This window comes from Brassica oleracea, chromosome C6, assembly GCF_000695525.1.
Source record: "Brassica oleracea var. oleracea cultivar TO1000 chromosome C6, BOL, whole genome shotgun sequence".
NCBI lineage: Eukaryota > Viridiplantae > Streptophyta > Magnoliopsida > Brassicales > Brassicaceae > Brassica > Brassica oleracea.
Genome location: NC_027753.1, coordinates 11,234,052 through 11,255,713, shown reverse-complemented (window position 1 = coordinate 11,255,713; position 21,662 = coordinate 11,234,052). Strand labels below are relative to the sequence as shown.

Below are 21,662 nucleotides of genomic sequence, written 5' to 3'. Positions count from 1 at the left end.
GGGACGAGTTAGTGGATGAACTGGTCTAGGTCGTGGAGTAAATTTTGTGACTCTGGCCGGATCGTCCCTAGCCTGTCATGTAGCGCTTCCAGACCATGGTGTTGGGTTGGATGGTCAGTCATGTTCTTGTTTGATTGTTGGCTGGCCGGTTGGCCTTTCATCTCCAACCCTTGGTGTGGGTCGTCCGTCAGTCATGTTCTTGCTTGATGTTGGCCAGTGGGTCGACCTATGCTTAGGACGGTTTGGGGGTGTTACAAGAACTGTCTAAAGTGTTGATTCTAAGTTTAAATATGTGAGTCCCTGCTATTTTCAAACCTCTTTCAGAGAGACTGCATGTATGTTTTGCTTGAGGACAAGCAAAAGGGTAAGTCTGGGGGAGTTGATAGACCATGGATTTGGCCCACTTTTACCCATGGTTTATAAGTTTTTTAACTACTAATTATTATATTATAGAGTTTATTTAGTATATTTATAGATTCAGGAGTGATTTGGAGGAAAATGATGATTTTGGAGTATTTTGGAGATATTTAGAGTAAGCACCCGAGATGACCATCGAGCACGACCATCTGTCGATATTGAAGAGGAATAATCGATCGATGTTCACATCGTGACATCGATCGACAGCGAAGAGCGGAAAAAGCCCGTTTGGTCTCATCCGACTTAGAGTCCAAGTCTTCACCAATTTACAAGATTACCCCTGACGAGTTTTAACCTAATTATATAAGGTTTGCCAACATGTTAGAGGCAAAGTGTGATTTCTTGTTATACTGATTTCACAGCAAAAGGTTTTTAGGATTTTTAGTAGCTTGGAGAGAAGATCCAAAGAGATTTGTGATTGGAACTCCATTGATATATATCTACAATATCATCCATGCAACTTATTAAGTATTTGTTGGATTATAATCCTGATTACCTGAATAAAAGTCCTAAGTCTAGCTATTTTCATCTAAGTGCCAAAACCTCAATCAATCAATCGAGCAATTACTTTGCTCACAAACCTGCTATTTACATTTAAACATAAATTCAGTCTAGCTTAACCAATCTAATTAGATTTATTAGGTTCTCTAGCTCCTTGTGAATTCGATCCCTAAGTACTACAACTGAACTTCTTATTTGAGAGAGTAATTAACTCATTAGGGTAATTTGAGTGATATCAGGGACGGAAGAGTGCAAATCCGCTATCCATGAACTCAAGTCTTATCTCACCACTCCTCTCATATCCAAGCCACTGCTCGGCGAGGTCATGCTGCTATATCTAGCGGTCTCAGAGCATGTTGTAAGCGCCGTCCTAGTGTGCGAGGAAGGAAGCAAGCAGCTACCAATCTACTACGTGAGTAAGGCTCTCCTGGATGCAGAGACCCGCTACAGCCATCTGGAGAAGCTGGTCTTAGCTCTGATAGTCGCTGCCCGTAAGCTGCGGCCCTATTTCCAAGCTCACCCAATCGTGGTCGTCACTTCCTTCCCCAAAAAATTGGTCCTCCACAAGCCTGAAGTCTCTGGACGCCTAGCGAAATGGGCTGTGGAACTAGGGGAATACGATGTGATTTTTCGACCAGCTACATCTATAAAGTCACAGGTCCTGGCAGACTTTGTGGCCGAATTCTCCCCTACCTTGCTCCCAGCTCTAGAGCAAGAAGTACGCCTCCGAAGCGATACAAAGGAAGAGGGAGAATGGGTCCTGCATGTTGATGGGTCCAGCAACGTCAGAGGAGCCGGGGTAGGAATAGTACTTACCTCGCCAACGGGATATACGGCCTCAAGGGCCGTGAGGTGCAACCAACAATGAGAGCGAGTACGAGCCCTTAACCGCAGGGCTAACACTCGCCCATCAAATGGGGGCAGGAAACATCTAGGTCTTCAGCGACTCCTTGCTGATAATCAACCAGGTGCAGGGAGAATACCAAGCAAAGGATGATAGCATGATCCTATACCTGGCGGTCTCCCAGCGACTCAACAACAAATTCAAAAGCTGCAAGCTCACACACTGACGAGCATCCCCTTGCCACCCTGGAGGAACCGCAATCCGAAGATGATGCCCTGCCCAATCTAGGGTCGGCCCTCGAAACGAATAGCCTGACGAGCATCCCCTTGCCACCCTGGAGGAACTACAAGATGATGCCCTGCCCAATCTAGGGTCGGCCCTCGAAACGAACAGCCTGACGAGCATCCCCTTGCCACCTTGGAGGAACCGCAATCCGAAGAGATCTCCGCTATGGAAGAAGACGAAACTTGGATGACCCCCTAGTCCGGTACCTAGAGAATGACATTCTCCCGAAAGACCGCAAGGAGGCCACAAAGATCAAGAAGCAAGCCGCAAGGTATTGTATCTCCCAGGAGAAGCTATACCGGAGATCCTTCTCCGGCCCGTACCTGAGATGTGTCACACCTCAAGAAGCCGCTAGAATCCTTGTAGAACTACATGAATGAGATTGTGGATCCCACTCTAGCGGCAGGAGCCTGGTGCTCAGGGCTAGGAGGGCAGGCTACTATTGGCCCATGATGGCCGCATACGCCAACAAACAAGCTAGACACTGCGATCAGTGTCAGAGGCACGCTCCGGTTTCCAAAATCCCTCCGGAAAACCTCAAATCCATAAGCTCACCGTGGCCCTTCAGAAAGTGGGGCATGGATATAGTGGGGAAATTCCCTATGGCGCCGGGACAGAAGGTCTTCCTCATTGTAGTTACTGACTACTTCTCAAAATGGGTTGAAGTAGAAGCACTCAGCCAGATAACAAACCTTCAGATCCGCAAATTCCTGTGGACGAACGTGATCACTCGCTACGGGGTCCCCCAAGAGATCGTCACCGACAACGGACCCCAGTTCACAAGCCACAACGTCAAGGAGTTCTGCAAGAACTGGGGCATAAAGCTTACCTTCACCACACCCCGACACCCCTAGAGTAATAGACAAGCCGAATCCACGAACAAGACCGTGGTCAACATGCTTAAAAAGCGACTGGAGGGTTCTCACGGGAAATGGGTAGAAGAACTGCACGGAGTCCTCTGGGCCTACCAGACCACTCCCAAGACAGCGACGCAGGAAACTCCTTACTCGCTAGTCTACGGCTCTGAGGCTATAATACCCATGGAGATGCACGTGAGAACAACGGTCTCAGGGTCTACCTCTCAAGAAGAGAATGATGAACTGATGACGTTGAGCCTCGACCTACTCGACAAAAAAGAGAGAGGCCGCTCGACTAAGAAACTGGTCCTACCAGTAAGACGTCGCCAGGACCTTCAACAAGAAAGTAAGAACCAGGACCTTCCAGCATGGGGATTGGGTTCTACGACGAGTAGAGAAAGCGATATAGAAACTTGCCCCAGGGTGGGAAGGACCCTATAAGGTAATCGAGGTGCGGGGAGCAGGAGCCTATAGGCTAGAAGATAGCAAAGGTAAAGTACAATCCAACTGCTGGAACGCTCTACACCTCAAAGCCTATCATTTTTAATACGGTCTCCAGACCACTATTTCTACTATCTTACTATATACTATTTAAGCGTTACGATTTCCTACTCCTATGTATGCTAAACGTCTCCGGACAAAACTTATAATAAAAATAGCTCTGACTATAAGGGTAGTAGGAAAATCATTATACTTAAAGGGGCATACGAGCTGGATCAGGTCTCCAGAGACCTCCGATCCTGGCAAACCCTTATCAAAAAGTGGCACATCCACAGTAGCACGTCTACAAAAAAAAAAAATGGGTATGAGCCATAAAGCAGGAATGGGCCTGCGTAACCTGAGTATGCTCTCAAAACTACCTAAAGCCCCGGTGCAGCCTCGGGCGCATCGGGGTCCCTAGAGTACCACATGTGAAAGTACATATATTAAAACGCTACGTGCTATACAGGGAACACTGGGTATACTTGCAAAAGTACTGAAATACAGGGAGCAAAAGTGCAAAATTCCGGGCGCACCTCATAACCTCTGCTTATCCAGACGTGGAAAGCAGTAAAGTCTGGCACTTGGGTCACTACACCCTTACCAGCACCCCCTAAGTCTGATAGCCACTTCCTGCAGAAGTAGAATGCAGCATACGAACTCGATAGTGGCCAGCTTCCGAGCGGCAGAATGCGAGATCCGAACAGGTACAGGTAGTAGTCTTGCCTAGAAAGGCGGAGTACGGTCCCTGCAAAACCAAACATTCCGGGTTCCCAAGGGAACTTCGGGCCCATATACAAACCCGCGATCTAAAGAGGAAACATGCGATCCCCCATACGATCATGGGTTCTATGTATAAAAATCTAAGGAAGAACCTCCGGGTTCCTGTATGGTCTCAGGGTTCCAAATATGATCTCAAAATATAAGGAAAAACCTTCGGGTTCCAATGTAGCCTCTGGGTTCCAAGCATGATCCCATTATCTAAAAAGTAGCATCTGGGTTCCAGAAAAAATCTCATGATCTAGAACCTCCGGGTTCCAACACGATCTCGGGATCCAAAACGAAAACCTCAGGGTTCCCATACAACCTCAGGGTCCCGATATGATCTTTGGATCTAAGGGAAACCCCCTAGGTCCCCTAGGTTCTCACATGACCTCAGGATCCAATTACGATTTCAAGAACCTCTGGGTTCCCATATGGCCTCCGGGATCCAAATCTGATCTCAGGATCTATGGAAGAATCTTCGGGTTCCCACATAGCCACCGGGCTCCAGTCATGATCCCAGGATCTAAAGAAGAACCTTCGGGTTCCAAATATGATCTCAGGATATAAAGGAGAACCTTTGGGTTCCCCTACGACCTTTGGGTTCCCCTACGACCTCCAGGTCCCCAAACGTGATCTCAGGATCCAGAAGAACCTCAGGGTTCCCAAATGACCTCTGGGCCCTTACGTAATCTCCATGTCTGGGGCAACCCCAACATCCAAAGATGACCTCCGGATCCTCATGACATTTTCTAAGGCAAGAACCAAGTTCGATCCACTCCCAGGATCCTGTTACCTAACCTACGAAGAGGGCAAGGAGCGATCATATCCTACGAGTCTCACCTCAACCAAGAGACAGGCAGGGAGGGTCCTTTTAAAGATTTGAGTTACTGCCGTCAGAGCATGCAAAGCAATTCAACAGGAAAGGGTGCATAAAAGAAAATTACGAAGAGCCATTATTCCAAAAATCAAAAGGGGCTACAAAGACCCATTATTCGAGCAAAGGGATTCAACAAAATCCAGAGTTTCAAAAACAAAAAACAAGGAAAAATCATTTAGAAAGAAGGCTCCTCCAAAAATCGCGACCCCACAACAGACTTTGGGGTGGCTACTCGGGAAAAACTCCCCGACTGCTGGCCGATCCCTTCGGACAGGAATAGATGTCTGCGATGCTCTTATTCAGGATTTCAGTGATCTAGCCGCTTCTACAGCCATTCCTTCATGAGCTCCCATCTGGCTAATTCCCTCACCTGCTGAACCAACAGATCCTGACGAGCCATCATGTCCTGCACCTGGCTACGGAGAAAGAACACCTCGCCAATCAATCTCCGGTGAGTATCTACCAGTGGATCATGATTAGACGCAGCCTCAGAAAAAGTTGATGAGGTGGAAGATAAACCATTAACCGAAGAAGCAGCCCTCGCCAATTTTGGCGGAGGGGTATAAAAAGGACGCATTTTTCGTTTTTAGCCTTCTGGTGCTCCTCATAGATGGATGACACCGAGAGTCTCACCACATTCCCTGGGAGAAAGCAACACAAGAAATAAGAAGACGGAATCCTATTAGGAGAAAACTAAAAAGGGAAGGCTTACCCCAAAAAAGGCTATGACGCAAGGCCTCCCTGCTCACCAGAAAATTCAACCCCCAGTATAAGCTTCGCTATTGCTTCTCCAGCGAAGGATACCGGGCAAGACACTTCTAATAGCAAAAAACCAAGCATCAATGAATACGAGGTCCTGAAAGAACGATAAACTCAAGGTTCCAATAAAGGAGAAAAAACTTACCGACGGTGCGCCAGGACGTAGGATTGCCGAATGGCTCCTGGATCTTCAGGAATATATACCGGTTGTTCCAACCATCCCCGAAGGGATAATTACCCCTAATACCCCTTCAAGGTTCCTCAACTAAAGGAGTACCGTCGTGGGATCAGAGGTGATATAACCATGCTTTGTTCACTAGAGGGGAAAAATAGTAGGAGTATAGAATCTCATGCACTCCGACGGAGAATCCATGAAGTTCCCCGAGTACTTGGATAGCCATCAAAGTCCTCCAGGTCAGGGGAGTAAGTTGAGAGGGACAGAATCCGAAGAAAGAGGATACTTGAGCTATAAGGGAAGGGATACTGCCCTGGAAGCCCGCCTCCAGATATGCCTCGTAGATCACCACCTCACTCGCTCCTCCGTCGGGAGTGCGCTCGAACTCAGAAGGACTCCTCATCCCCACTGAAGGATGAATCGCATACTTCCTCCGGATGTTAGCAAGATCTCCCTCCCGGATTTTGGAACGGGGATCGTCGTCAAAGAAACAGAAGCGGCGCTGTCTCAGGGGCGCCATTGGGACCGCTTCACTATCAGCCTCTGGAACATCTCCCCAAGAAGGAATGGGAGAGGAGAAAGGATCAATGAAAAGACGATGTGGCCTTGAACGGCCACCCACGAGTGAGGACGGAAACGCGAGTAGTTCAGGATTCATTTCTCATATCCAAAAATCAGCACTTAAGATAGATTGAGGCTTATTAGGAGGTATCGCGAGCCCTTATATACACCGGGATCATCCTTTCTCACAGAGCCGGAAAAGGAAATGTTCCGATAAAGGGATCCTTCCATATTTCCAAATATCTCAGAGAATCCTCGGCATAGACAACCATCGTAAAAAGGAAACTCGGTCCTCAGAAGAAAAAGGGAAGATCCTCCCTGAAAAGGAAAAATTCCGTAAAAAATGGACATGTGCCTCCAAAAGAATCTCCGACTTAAATGTCCTTCGAAGCACTCAGAACCCTTCAGACCTGCCTCTACACATCATGCTCAAATGCTCAGGCCTCTTCTTCGGAAATCATCAGAGCTCCAGGCTCCGTCATCTCCAACGCACCGCTAAAAGCCCCGAGCTTTGCCACCTTCGACTAGAATCAACGGTTCAAGAAGATACCGCCAGGTCCCGGCCTACTACAAGGGAGCCAGTCCTCCACCGGGTTCAGAGTACGGCTCCGACCTGAGAGTAACCCGGGACAGTAGGATTACTGGAGTGATGTCCTGTCCAGGGGAAGCCTGCTGAGAATGAGCAACTCCGGTTGACTTGAGTGCACAGGTTATTCCTCAAGTTCGATGACGAAATCGAGAAATAAAGAGCAAACTGTTGGGAAAAAATACTCAGGTATTGAATTCCTCCAGACCTCAGGCAGGACACCGGCCTCCGGGTCCGCGCTAGGAGACGCCCCGGATCCCCACAACGAAGCACTCCGGGTCCGGTCTTAGGGACCACCCCCTTCTCCAAGAAAAGGAAAACTTATGATATGGAGAACTTTCCATATTTCCGAATATGGAAGAGTTTAACCTACTCAAACCGACTCAGGCCGACCTCAAGACGACTATATAAGGAGAGCCTAAACCCTAGAACAAATGATCGACACTTCAAGACTTATAGATTATAGCTAGACGGCTAGAACTAGGGTTCATACTCAATTCATTGTAGTTCCGGCTTGTTACTCAATAAAACATCTCTTCAAGTCTTATTCTCTTCAAATTAATACAAAACACCAGGCTTGTCCATCGTTCCGTATTACTCACAAAGATCCTACATAAAAATCCCCTAACAGTTGCGGTATCTCTCTTCTTCACAACAGAGTTCTTCTTGTTTATGCAAATATATACTGATGATGAAAATTAAATTATATATATATATATATCATCACTTATCATTGCTTAATTATGTAAATATATTTTATTTAATCAAAATTGTAATGATAAACTGAGTGGAATTTACTAATTTGCAAACATAAGAATCAAAAACTATTTGAAATCAAATTTGTGGATACAACAAACATATGTATGTCATCTTTTTATATCAAAATATGCAAGTTTCACCATGTTTTTCTTGTGTATGTGATTACAATTGCACTATTTTTTATATTATTTTCATGTCCATATCAAGAAAATGAACTCTGGGGCAAAGAAACCTACCGACCATCACTAGAAAACCAATAGTCAAGTGTTGCCACAATTAAACTAGTAATAATATTACTGTAGTTAAACCAGTTATACCAGTTAAACTATTATTGTTGTAGTCCAAATATCAAACATTAATGCTTATGCATTCTTTTCAAACTCGTGATGGCTTATGTGTTATCTTTTGGAGTATACTCTTCCAGATCTTAAATTGCAATCTTTTTTTGGTTCGACAGTCGTTTTCTTCGTCTTCAAGAGCAAAAACTTGAAGATGATTTTTTCCCGTATATATTACAACTGGTACAACTAGTACAAATGGTAAAATAAATTATATTAATTGGTTATACAACATCCCTTTCTATAACATCATTCATACGCTGAAAAAAAATATTAAATATAATTATATTAATTGTAAAGTTGTTGTAATTATGCATGTTCTAGTTGTTCTTTTTTTTGTTTGGTTAATTATGCTATTACAAATTATGAGAAACATTACAGAGACGATATTACAGCCGACAATTCTACCTGCCTTTTGAGGATTCACGTCTGACTGCATCACCCTGAGTAGCCCTATGAGATCCATTCCTGACGGTATTCCTTGCGCCATGCTGAAGATCTCTTGTAAGCATTTTCTCTAATTTTTTGCATAATTCGCCTTCTCCGGGAATTGAAACCCAGACCTCTTCCTGTAGAAATTGCGTTGTCTGGGGTTCGAACCCTAGACCTGAGTGTAGAAGCCTTTAAACCTTGACCACTAGGCCACGGTGCTTCCACGTTCTAGTTGTTCTAGATTAGACTAATATGTATTATTGGTTGAACATCATCATTCATATGTTGAAAACAAAAACTAAATATCACCATATAAGTTGCAAAGTACTAGTAATTCGAGTTATAGTTGTACCAGTTATATTGGTTATACTCAATTTAGTTGTACAAGTTATACTTGTTCTAGATGTACTAATTGTACTAGTAATACTCTGTGTTCTTAGGTTTTATGAATCTCGTAAGTATATGATGAGATCTGGTTTCAAATAAGACATAATGGATTAAAGAAGACTATGGGTTGATCGATTTGGGATAAGAAAAACAAATTGATAAGTGATTGAAGAAAAATTTGACTTTGCTTTAAAATTGAAGAAGTATCAATAGAGAGGAAAAGAGAAAATACAAAATTAGGGTTTAAATTTGGGTCGGATTTGGGTTTTGGTTCTGGGTAGGATATGAATGACATGGATTTGTAAATATATTTAAGTCTAGGTTTTTAGGTCATTTCCTCTAGTTTTCGAATTAAATTTAAATGCAAAATGGAAAAGAAAAAGACGGGGTCCACGGAATAATCTGAACCCTTTTGGTCCATATGAGTATTTGATCCATTTTTATGATATCTAAACCTGAGTGCAAACCGTAAAGATTCAATTAAAACCTAATATGAAATAAAGAACTCGCAGTGCCCATGTGTTTCCGGCAAGGCGTATCGTATTCTTTGCAGCTTGGACTACCTCCTACCCCACTCCGAAGCGTCCCTTTCACAGACCATCATGTCTGATCCAATTATAAGGGTGAGAGAAAGATCAATGACGGTCAAAGACTCTAAGATTTATCCTCCATTTAATGAATGTGTGAACAGAAGTGGAGAGGGAGACATACAGACTTGTATTCAACGGATGACAATGAGAGATAGAAAGCTGAACAGACGGATTGGTTTCAACGAAATTGAAAGAGCTCGACTCATTTGCAAATAAGAAGATTTAGGTCTACTGCTGATGTGGCAAAATTTAAAGAGTTGATTGGTTAATTTTTTTTATTCCTACATCAACAGGTTGAATGTTGAGGATTTAGAATTTTTAGTATTGTAAGATTTTTAAAAATTAATCTAGACATTTTAATAGTTACGGCATACCGTGACCGTGAGGTTGATTAAAAAGAAAACATCCTATAGAAACATCTATATATATATAAAGATGTCGGTGACCCTCCTATAATGCCACGTGGAAACTACTTCAATATATGAGTGACCCATGTCCCGATCTCTGTCTCAAGACGGGCTGAGATTTGTTTTATACGGTCTCTGTTGTTTGGGCTTCGGTTATCATTAAAGTAAAAGGCCCGTTCTCTGGTGAGAGAGGAACCCTAGATCGCGCTCTCGGGAGGTCGTGGCCTCCGCACTGGCTTGACGTTTAGTCCAAGCACAAACATATATTCTCTTGGAAAAAACATAATCGTTGTACCATTAGTCCAAGCACAAACAGCGAAGTTCTTCTCTCCTCTGCGTGCGACGGCGACTTCCTAACCTTTGCGCTTCATCTCGCTAGCTGAAACTGTCCGAGTGATGGTATGCAATCAATTCATTCACTTTCTCCTCATCAATGAAGATTTCTCGCCTCCCCCATTAACTGAAGCTACTGTATATATATGGCGTCAAGGTTCTCAAGAGAAGTTACGTAGGTTTTTCAAACAGAGAATTTCATCTCAAGGGAAACAGAGGAGTCGGAGAGCATCACCGGCGCCGTCTTCTCCCACATACGGTGGCAAAATCCAGATCTTTGATTGCCTAAAATCCCAGGTATGACCATCCAATCGTTACCTTGAGAGAACAATGTTTTCTTATATGTTTCCCAGTATACAAAAATTTGTATTTGGCAAAATAGATGGATTAGAGACATAGGATTTTAACAGAATAGAGTTAGAGTTTCTGTTTTTGATGGGATTCAATAGAAAGAAGATTACAAGCTGAGTCTTGCAGTTTTCAGTCATATGTATAGATACTTGCATTTCACCTTTGAAAACCTTTGGAGCTGTTCTCATCACAATGAGTTCTATAAAGTTCCGTTCTTTACCTAAACCACTTCGCAAATATTAACATTCTATATTGTGCAATACTTTTACCTATAAGAGCAATTTTTCTTGCATGTGTACCGAGTTAGAGATTATACTCTTGGATTTATTTGATTTCATTCAAGGCTTTTGTTTCTACATTGACTAGACCCTTATATCTCTTTTTTTTTTTTGTGTCCGACAGGGTGAACCAAGTTTCTACCTGTTTGGATTCATTATGTATTGCAACCACAGCTGCGAGAGTGCTAAAGTAAGTTCTTCAAGGAATTTTTCTAATTTTTACAGTCCACCTTGGTCCAAGATTCTACTTGGGCTCATTGGCTCAAAACTTTGAAGCACCTGCTGAAGGAAGGTGCCATCTGTAACTAAACGTATTCAACTTCACACGAAGTAACGACCACTTCAGTTCATTGACTCACCAGTTTCCCTTCGCTTCAGTCCCATGGCGGTGGTGTTAAGAACACCGTGGAACTTTCCAGAATGACAACGGATCTGAAGGGCGACAAAACTTTAACAGTGGCGTTTGGGAGAAGGCTACTCACAAGGAGGTGTACGGTTCCGACATATGCCTTGAGGCTGAAGGTCGTTTGAAGACAGAAGTGAGACGCCTCACCAACATTTCTCAGGCGGATGATTGTCAACGACTTGGATATGGATGTTTTGGCTAAGGCGAGACTGGAAGGCTTTGAAGCTTGACAAATGCTCAGGTTTCTCTCTACCGATGGACTTTCAGCATCGTTTAAACACTGCAGGTACTGATTTACATCTTTGTAGCTTTAAGATATGATCTTAAAGTTTAACACTAACTTTTTCAACTCTCTTTATATTCATAAGAACAGTTCTACTTGCCTACTCTGACTAGCACAAGATTGCTGCATTTTGGGTCTTTGCTTTAAATTCATTGCAAAAAGAACCATATCTTAAAAACTGTTTCTTTGAAGATCACATGTGTCTTTAGCTCAATTGGGTAAGTAGAAACTTTGGTGGTTTATTTGTTGAACCTTAATTTCTTTGTCGTTGTTATGCCTTCAACCTAAGCAAATTATCAATTGGGAAATTAGAAACCTTGGTGCGGACTTTATTTGGTTAATTAGGAAACGTTGATATATGCCATCTCTAAAAGAATATCTTTGGTAATACATTTGTCACGCCTGCAATTCTGATTTGTGTTCAGCTCAAATGGTAAAGAGTAGCTTTGGTGATATATTATTTGAACCTTATTTTATTCATAATATGCGCAGTTGAAGACCATACAGAAAGGAAGAAGACTTTGTTGAGTAAGGATCTCGGAAAAGTTGGGTTAAATCAATTTTTTCTAAGGAACTTGAACCCTTTATTTTTGAAGTGTTTGATATTAGAGATGAGCAATATTTTTGATTTTGCGGACATGAGTTAGGTGGAATAGGGTAACATTTTTTTTGACATGGATGAGACCAACAATTAGTTATTCAACTCACTAGCACATCATTTCTTCTGGCACTATTTAATCTGCCACAGCCCACAGGTCTTGGTTCATATCAATATATTGTCCAACTGTGTGATATGATAATATAATTCACAATCCAGGTCTTCTTCTACGTACCATATGCTTCTGACACTATTTAACATGTTTGATGAACAAAATTTTGTCAGTCCATTTGCTATCGTCACGTATCTGATATCTAATTCTTGATCACATCATGTATCAAAATATATATACTAATAAAAGGGACCTTCTGAGGTTCCATAGAGCGTCCACGTCAGCGAAAAAAATCTTCTTCCGAAAGATGACTCGTTGCATTGTTACTAAAAAATTAATCAGCGAAAAAAATCTTCTTCCGAAAGATGACACGTGGCATTGTTACTAAAAAATTAAAAAAAATAAAATAAAATAAATATACAATATAAGAAAAAATTAATATTAAGTAAAAATACAATATAAGAAAAAGAAATTCTACATTAAACAATAATATGTAAATATACAATATAAGAAAAAATAAATAATAAGTACATATACAATATAAGAAATAGAAATATTACATTAAACATCTATCTGAAAAATATTTAGTAATATAAATAATAACTAAATACACAATATAAGAAATAGAAATATTATATTAAACATTTATCGTAACATCAGAATAATTAATTATAAAATAAAATAAAAATAAATAATAAGTAAATATAGTATATAAGAAATAAAAATATTACATTAAATATTTAACGCAATATTATCATTGATATAAAAGCAAAAAATTTAGAATAAATAAATATACAAAATAAGAAAAGGTAAACAGTAAGTAAATATCTATATATCTATATATATAAAAATATGTTTGCCTCTCTCCTAAGCTATCCACGTGGAAAGTCACTCTCTGACAGGCCGACACGTGTCTCTGAGTTTTATTTCTTTGGTTGGGCTTGAGTTTAACTTTGGGCTTATACTATGAACAATTGACAGGGCTTTTTACTCTTTAATATTATTGAATGTGTTAATTATTTTTTAATACATAGTAGATAAAAAAACACACACACATTACGATATGGACGTTATATTATCATCAAAGCAATCTTTACCCTATGTACTCCATCCTGTGATAATTTATAAAGTAGCAACGAATATATGAGTTCAGCAAATTTGCAATTACCTACGTCAGAATTTTAAGTATATGAACAGTCAACAGTAGTGTGTTGAATATTATATTCATATGATTTAAAAGCCTTTACAAATTTTTATTTTTAAACATACACCAAAAACTTTATGAAAGTAAATATCCATTCAGGTTCTCAACCACTTCAAATACCACCAATGCCAAAAAAAATTAATCAAGTGCACGAAAACTATAATATATTTAAAACTACAATCAATACATTAGTTGATGAAAAATCCTTTTTAAAAAATTTATGGATGCATACATAAATATTAAGAGAAATGTATAAAAGGAAATAAAAGTAACAATAGCTTGAAAAACAAAATGTATAAGATTGAGAATATTTATGATTTGTGGTCTAAGATATATTCAACTTATTGTCCTAATCAAAGTGGAATAAACATTGAATAATATTTTTTTTTAAAATTATATACACATAGAAATATTTTTAGTGGCAGGGTATATTTATAATTTCCAATATTTGGCCAAATAAAGAAAAAAGAAACCTGTAAGTATATAACCATGAAAAGAAAATTAATTTAAATAACTTAATCAAAACAACAACCACGTACAACTAAACCCGATGAACGTCTCAACCTCAAAAGAAAGATGGTATAAGAGTAAAAATCTCAAGATATGACATATAGTTTTGTACTAACAGCTTACCAACCAATTTAATTTACATAGTTCATTCAACAGTAATCAAACAAGCAAATATCCCTAATCAAAGCAAATATTGGTAGCTTCATAGTCTATTTAGTATTCAAATACATTAACATGTACAATATTTAACTAATATGTATATTTTATATGATACAAATTTATATTAAACATTCATTCTAACTATTTAAATTGTTTTTTTAATTTTCAGCCGACCCTAGTTATAAATAAATAAAAGACCTTGTTGAATTGGATCAATAAGGAAATGAAACAAACACTTGGGCAGATCGTCAAACTCTAGTATATTTCTTATTTTCTATACAAACGAAGAAGATGAGAGAAACATACGTACATTAGAATGAAACCATTGTCGTCGTCCATTAAATAGATTATCAAATACTGAACAAAATGTGAAAAAACACTACAACAAAAGGGACAAGCGCCATTAACGTTGAAAGAATGTTATATACACAAAATTCAATATCAAGAGTCCTCGAACTTGGGAGGAAACTAGATGGTTATACAGGAAAGGAAACATGATACAACACATATAAGTTACATGTATAGTTGGAGTCATAAACAATTATCGTACTTTGCATTACTGACATTGAACCGCAAGAACCGGGTTTAAGCTGGATCGGTTTCAGGTTTGGGGTCAGGTTCTTTGCACATACAATCAGGCATGGGGAACGTGTAAAGAGACGCAGCGGGTTTTCTTAATTCGACTCCCTTTGCATCATTGTGCCTAAGCATATCTTGCAATTGTTTCTTGAAGTAGTCCCATCTACACCAAAAAATAAAACATCCAAAAGGAAGAAAATTGCTTTAAAAATCGAGGAATCTGTGAGTTAGAGGTGTGCCAAGTAGGTTAGGAAATCAGATACCTAATGCTCGGTTTATCCAAGAGCTGGACTAGTTTCCGCTTATCTGGTTTGATTGTCTCAGCGTGGCCTTTGTAAAGGTAGCGACGGTGACCTATCAAGAAATGAGGGAAGTTTCCACCTTGTGTGGATACAAACACTTCACTGTGGAGGCATACTGTGTAGTCAAGAGCAGCCAATCTGGATGAGTGACCCTACAGTTTCACAAAAAAAACAGCAATTTGTTTTTATATATTAAGACAACAATTAAAAATCTTTCAATTTTGAAGGTGCATGTTATGGGAGAGCCCACAGGCTTTAATTGTACGTTGCAATTGATACGGACCTAACGCTCCTAACTTAATCATTCTAATTCCCACCACCCCATGGAAATAAAATTCCAAATTCCCATCAATATGTTCCATTAGCAATTGCATAGTTGAACGGACCCTACAGTTTCAAAATCAAGGCAATTTTAATATTTGATTACCTTAAACGGAGCAAGTTCTTCTTGGGTAGCTAGAGTATCCTTGGTTTGGAGAAGAGGAAACATCTGCCTAAGAGGAGCCATATACTTGTCAGCTTTGTAAATGTTTCCCGCAGCTACGTAAACCAATGTGTTATTGTTAAAACCCATTCCCCTAAGCATCATTCCCACCTACAGAGCGATGTTACAAAAATCAGTTTCACAAGATTAACTGGTTTAAAGATTTTAAGGGAAGCGAGGCAGTTTTTCAGTGATACCTCTAGTGGAGTTAAAGGGCATTTCCCATCTATGCGGTTTGCACCCGGCCTAATCACTCTGCCTCTCCGCCTGAACTTTCCTTTCCACCCTCTTTCTCGGGCCATATCCATTTCTAGCTTCTCCTCCTCTCCAAAGTCATATTCGCAACACGAGAAGGCGACCATGTCCTTTTATAAGAGGAGAAAATCAAGATATTATTAAAGAAGGGGGAAGCAGGAATTAAGAAATGCAGAAATGAAAAAATTGGCAGGAAGGTATGTAATAAACCATTTCAAAGCGGAGATGAACAGAAACATAGTTTCCGCCGCTCTGAACACTCTTGGTAACCATCCTATTGACCATTTGCTCTGCAAGCAGCCGAATGGGATCTGCAAATCTCAATGCTTCGAAATTTGCTAAGCATCTAAGTCCTTGAATGTGTGCGGGAACTGCATGAGCTAACCTATTAGAGAATGGTGCAACACGAACAGCCCTAACCAAGTAGAGTGTGTTTAGGTAAGCAACTTATACAAAACATATAAGAAGGGTTCTCAATAATCAAAATCACATCGAGTTTTGACAAGAACAGAGCCTGTGATATTTTTATATACTATCCCTCACACACCCATACAGCCTTAGAACAAGCTTATCAAAAGAGAATGCTAGTACCCTACCTTAAGCTATCATTCCATTTCGTTTTTGCATGTGAGCTATCTCGTATTCAATTACATAAGACGTTATCAAACACTCTGGGAAGTTGTACAGGAACAACAGAAAAAACCAAGCATACAAAGAAGCAACAATTCCTAATAAAACTACTGAGACGAAAAAAAGAAAATAAAAAAATAACAGTCAGTGAATGGCATACCCCAAACGCAATAGTTGTGGGAGCACCTTATGGAGATAGTATGCGGGACTCGACCAAGCTTTTAGTCTCAAATTAACAATACTGCTTATATTGTAGTTGTACCGTTCAAGTACATCTTTAGGGAGCTCTTTCACTACTTTCACGTTCTTACTAAGCGCATATATGAAGAAGTCTTCATCAAATATATCACCAAATTTGCTGTAACCAACACAAAGGAGTAGAAAGAAAAAAAAAAGAGCAAATACGTTAGCAAATCATGCTGCAAAACGAAGAAAATTTGGTCTAAAGATTACATTTTGACCTTGTCAATATCTAAAGCAAGGAATTTTATATGATTTAATTAAACAAATAATAACCTGGAATCACGCCATACACTGTTTAAGTGAAAAATGGGAATGACAAGAGTAGCATTCAGCAGTCCAGCCACAGCAACTGCATCACATATCTGCACCGTCCAAGAGTTCTCTAATCAACAAACACAATATACAACTAAAACGAAAGTGAATTTGAATGTAGCAATTGAGAGCGTAAAACATACTGACAAGCGTTGTTGATTCAAGCCCCCATTTGCTTCGATTATGAAGAAACCATTAGAATTTGATCCTGGAGCAGAAACGTTAGTGCTTATGCAAGGTTTCCACATGCCTTTAACTCTTGGCTTCCATGCTTCCATCAGCTGCATTCATCAGCAACACTCTATTAAGCAACAAGAGAAACCCAGATCTACAATCAAATTCAATATGACATTTTACCGCATTGGGACTCCTTCGATTAGCATCAGCTTCCATCATCGGCCAGAGACGCTTAAAAACCTTTGGACTCCGGTAAACCGAACCCGGCGGAGCTCGTCTGTACACAATATCGACGCCATGACCTAGATCGAGGATAGTGAAGCCAAAGGAGCCCATGAAAAGTAACATTCCGGCGATGTAGAGAAGAGGCGCCAATAGTAAGACACCTTTCCGCCTAAAAACAACTGAGAAGAGTAAGAAGACGAGTCTCTCTCCAATTCCTTGGTTGGAGGTTTTTCCCCTCAGGTGACGGATCCGAGGCGAAGAAGGCGGTGAAGCAAGGGATCTAGCGTTTCCGTTGCCGTTGCCAAGGCGGCTGAGGCCGTGCATGATATGGAATGGAGGTAAACCCTAGAAAGGGAGATTAAAGAAGAAGATCTCAGGCAGCTGTAGCATTGGTGTGTGGTTAGCTTCCTTGCCAATCGATGACAAATTCAAGTAAACTAAAATGCAAGAAAATAAAACAAAAATACAATAGGAAGGTAGCTAAGACCAAGAATAACTCTATTATAGTGTTGTATTTGTTCCAATGATTCACTTTATAATAGAATTACACTATAATAAAATGAAATATAGAGGAATGTTGATTTTTTACTCCAAATATAGAGTAAAAAAACAACATTCCACTATATTTTGGAGCAAATCCAACTCTTTATAATAGAGTTACTCTATTTTAGTGTAAAATATAGAGAAAAAAATAGTGTTTCATTGGAGATGCTCTAAAGGGAGAAACAGACGAGAGAGATTGAATGAGAGAAAGAGTGCGTCGGTTCGAGAAAGTAACGTCATCACATGAAGGAAGCAGTGACTATCCACTAAGGTCGAGCGAGTGGCGCGTGAGATTTAGACTTTTTATGGGAGTGCTCCCTTTTTGCATTTTTACCTTTCTTTCATTTCCTTTTTCTTTTAGAAATATTTTTTATTTTATTTTTTTGAAAAGAGAAATATTTGTATTCCCAAATTAATTATTTGGTTTCTTTTATTCATTTTTTTTGCTGAATATGTTAGTATCATTTTATTATATAAAGAAGAGTTTTACTCACTCCTGAAGCTGTCACATGGGATTCCAAGCCAGAAAATCATTCAACTTGCCGCTGACACGTGGATCTCTTAAAAATATCTCTCATTCGAGATTGAGGCGTAACCGGAGTTCCAAAAGAGTTGTTTCATCTTCTTCCTTATCCATCCGCAGAAATACGGTTACAGATTAATCGTCTTCAATTTCTTCTTAAATACATACCCCATGATCTCTTACTTCACTGTTCTTGAAGGCATGCCGTTGTAAGTTACTTCCTAAAAGATAAAGATTTTATCAGCCAACCTCAGTAAGTTTCCAAACCTTTAAGAAACCCTAATCATCATTTTTTGTTTGTTCTCCCGTTGATTTAATCGGTTTTAAGGGATATGAGAAAATTGTTTTATTTGTTTCTACTGCTTCAGATTAGTGTTATCTCCTAAATATCTTCAATCCTTATGATGACTTGATATCTCTTGCAGAGAAAATTGATTACGCATTCCAAAGGTGAGGAAATCTAAACCTGATTTCATACTCCCGTGCTAACACCAATATTGATCCCGCCAAGAAGAGTTAGGTTAGCTTTTTACAATCATTTTTTTAATTATTCCGTAAAGACTGATTGGATTAGTTGAAAATATTAGTTTCAGATTAGCATTGTTGATTATGCATACATCACTCACTTAAGTTAAACCGTGTCCAATGTTACAGGTCCTTCAAGCTTTGTGGAGATTGAAAGGGTACTTAAATATTTACAAGGGAAATAAGCGGCGCAAGTTTTAGAAAATAGTGAGAAGAAGATTAGAGGGGAGTAAGGATACGAAAAACCATTGTTTCAGAGTGTGTATCGAAGAATCTACAGGCTTTCGGAGTTTGAGAGATTTCTACAGGCTTTCGGAGTTTGAGAGATTTCGTATCAGCTTTGTTTGATTGTAAACTCAATGCAGGTTTCCAACTATAGTGACGGTTAGTCAACTCATAACTTAAAAGTGAATACATGTTGACCCAATCTCAGAGTTTTTAATATATTTTCAGATTGATGATTGTATCAGGAACATTAACAAGCCATGGATGAAAAAGATAAATCTTTCAGATTCATAGTGACACCAATAACTGCTGTGAAAGCCACCCACCAAAAGCATTTACTCCGCAAGAAAGTTTGCTTGCTTTTCTCCTATGTTACCATCCAGAAAACAGGTGGGAATAAGTTTAATTTTTAAATTTCTTAATGATATGTGAACTGTAATAGGTTTAGGTGTATGTGAATATTATTTGCTTCAAAATCTGGTATATGGATGTTAATTGATGCAAGCAACATGTTGCATATTGTCTGAGAGCAAAGCTTAAACTTACCAAGCAGAGGAGGAAGAGATGGCTCAGATGAAATGGTCATGAGTATGATCTAAAGACATGTGTAGACTTTTACATATTGAGTCATGACATTCCCGATTCTGATGAACAAACGTCTTATCTTATACTCATGTGACTGATATTACATAGGAAGATGATCTCATGGATCCATCTGTAGCTGGAGTGATGGTGTAAGTTGTTCTCTATGACACGAGTCATTGTCAATGCTGGTGACTGAAATGTATCAAATAGTTGCAGGTGGTCAAGAAGCTAACAAGGGGCAGTTATGGTTCAAGGGAATGTAGGAAACAACAACCACAAATTACAAAGTTGTAACCTGGTGATGACTAAACCTTTCACGGTAGGCACGGTTGAGGAAGAGTCGGTGACGGCGAAGTAATACACACAGACGATGAGCGTGGAGAGGGAATGAGATGGATGAGAAGCGAGGGACAACACAAGAGAAGCTGCGGAGATGTTGGAGAGTCATAAAAATGGAGGATAAGCGAGCAAAGAGTAGAAAGAGATCCAGACATGAGATGGCTGAGAAGGATATAGATGAAAATTGCCTCATTAGAAAACACAAACATGATGCTAAAGAGAAGGAAACAACTTCTGGTTGTGGATTACATGAAGATGATGGAACTGATGAGGATCCTGAGCCATATTGTTGTCCTGATGCATACTTCACAGTTTCAACAACACAATAAGTTCTTTCGCTGTGGGTCAAATATGGGCTCTCTATGATCCTTTAGATGAAATGCCTCGCTACTATGCTCGGATCAGGAAAATTCTGGATACTCAGCTGAGTTTGGGAGTGAGATGGCTTGAATCAAAAGCAAACAAGAAGTCAGTTCCAATCGCTTGTGGAGAATTCAAGTACGGAGAAAAAACACACAAGCAGCCACTTGATGTTTTCTCATGAGATGCCTCACGTCAGAACTGGCAAGAAGACCATCACCATAAATCCGAGGAAAGGTGAGACATGGGCCCTTTTCAGAGATTGGAAGCCGCAGTACGAGCGTCCATATAGATACGACTTTGTCAAAATCGAATCTGAGCTGGACAGTGATCATGGCATTGGAGTTGCTTATCTAGAGAGAGTGGAGGGATTCACTTCAGTGTACGAACATGCTGTGCAACATGATTACTTCAAAATGATGATACCGTCTGATGAGATGCTTAGGTTTTCGCATAGATTCCATCTTTCAAATTGACTGGAGATGAAAGAAAAGGTGTCCCTGCTGGCTCTTTTGAGCTTGAACCTGCTGCTATTCCTAAAGACTGTCTTGAAGATTTGAAGGTTAAACAAGAGAGAGTGTAAAACCATAGTCTTGGTTTGAGTTCACTGCAAGTCTCATGTGTCTTTTTTTCGTATGTTGAAGATGCACAAGGAACTATGATCTGTGGTGTTTATGTTTAGTTTGTTTTGGTGAAACATGAAGCTTTTTGTATTTTATCTAACAACAGGTTACAATGTGTGTGATGAGTTTTCATTACAAGAAATGAGAGGAATGAGTTCACAGTTTAATAGTTTACTATATCTGGTTCAACTTGACAGATTATCTATCGTACCATGATAGCCAGTTTAATATTTTAGTTTGTCTTTTAATGGGAAACACTTCTTATGTAACGCCTACAACAATTTTAAAGATATTAAATCAGAAATCATTATTTCTCATAGTCGGCAAAACCAACATTCTTATAATCTCTCAATAGGAACAAAAAAGTAAAATTGGGTTATTAAGCTTTACACTTACGATTTAAAAAAACAAGAGGAAAGTTTAAACTAATCTTCAAGACCAAACAAAGGCTGGGCAAAGAGTTTTCTATTCTTCTTCT

The 21,662-nt window shown here is 39.8% G+C and overlaps 3 protein-coding genes and 1 pseudogene across 6 annotated transcripts; 3 read left to right on the top strand and 1 right to left on the bottom strand.

Moving 5' to 3' along the window:
* The first annotated feature begins 1,243 nt into the window (after positions 1-1,243).
* On the top strand, positions 1,244-1,786 carry LOC106297475. Its single transcript, XM_013733709.1, has one exon. It carries the CDS (start codon positions 1,244-1,246, stop codon positions 1,784-1,786), a length of 543 nt encoding a protein of 180 aa, XP_013589163.1.
* Positions 1,787-10,208: 8,422 nt separating this feature from the next.
* Positions 10,209-12,310, top strand: LOC106296949. 4 transcript variants are annotated; one of them, XR_001261355.1, is made up of 4 exons: positions 10,211-10,419; positions 10,511-10,650; positions 11,107-11,674; positions 12,164-12,310. XR_001261355.1 is itself a non-coding variant. In XM_013733210.1 (3 exons), the coding sequence occupies exons 1-3, from the start codon at positions 10,417-10,419 to the stop codon at positions 11,511-11,513; spliced, it is 453 nt and encodes a 150-aa protein (XP_013588664.1). In that variant the 5' UTR covers positions 10,209-10,416; the 3' UTR covers positions 11,514-12,310. The 4 variants fall into 4 exon arrangements, 1 of the variants encoding a protein (XP_013588664.1); XM_013733210.1 differs by having other exon boundaries at positions 10,209-10,650; positions 11,107-11,172; positions 11,361-12,310; XR_001261354.1 differs by having other exon boundaries at positions 10,210-10,650; positions 11,107-11,889.
* Positions 12,311-14,591: 2,281 nt separating this feature from the next.
* LOC106296324 (uncharacterized protein At1g04910) lies at positions 14,592-17,785 on the bottom strand. Its single transcript, XM_013732428.1, has 9 exons — positions 17,417-17,785; positions 17,203-17,340; positions 17,021-17,109; positions 16,665-16,862; positions 16,085-16,289; positions 15,817-15,984; positions 15,563-15,730; positions 15,097-15,287; positions 14,592-14,996 (listed from the first exon to the last, which is right to left on the bottom strand). The coding sequence occupies exons 1-9, from the start codon at positions 17,783-17,785 to the stop codon at positions 14,840-14,842; spliced, it is 1,683 nt and encodes a 560-aa protein (XP_013587882.1). The 3' UTR covers positions 14,592-14,839.
* Positions 17,786-20,254: 2,469 nt separating this feature from the next.
* LOC106297474 lies at positions 20,255-21,144 on the top strand (annotated as a pseudogene).
* Positions 21,145-21,662: the final 518 nt, after the last annotated feature.

What these genes read in the sequence shown, in the direction of transcription:
- LOC106297475 (XM_013733709.1), top strand. Translation starts at nt 1,244, where the DNA reads ATGCTGCTATATCTAGCGGTCTCAGAGCATGTTGTAAGCGCCGTCCTA.
- LOC106296324 (XM_013732428.1), bottom strand. Translation starts at nt 17,785, where the DNA reads ATGCACGGCCTCAGCCGCCTTGGCAACGGCAACGGAAACGCTAGATCC. An exon ending in ATCGAAGGAGTCCCAATGCG is followed by an intron (nt 17,341 to 17,416) that starts GTAAAATGTCAT and finishes TGATGAATGCAG; the next exon opens with CTGATGGAAGCATGGAAGCC. An exon ending in TTGGATAAACCGAGCATTAG is followed by an intron (nt 14,997 to 15,096) that starts GTATCTGATTTC and finishes TTTTTGGTGTAG; the next exon opens with ATGGGACTACTTCAAGAAAC.
- LOC106296949 (XM_013733210.1), top strand. Translation starts at nt 10,417, where the DNA reads ATGGTATGCAATCAATTCATTCACTTTCTCCTCATCAATGAAGATTTC. An exon ending in TTGATTGCCTAAAATCCCAG is followed by an intron (nt 10,651 to 11,106) that starts GTATGACCATCC and finishes TGTGTCCGACAG; the next exon opens with GGTGAACCAAGTTTCTACCT. An exon ending in ACAGCTGCGAGAGTGCTAAA is followed by an intron (nt 11,173 to 11,360) that starts GTAAGTTCTTCA and finishes CCTTCGCTTCAG; the next exon opens with TCCCATGGCGGTGGTGTTAA.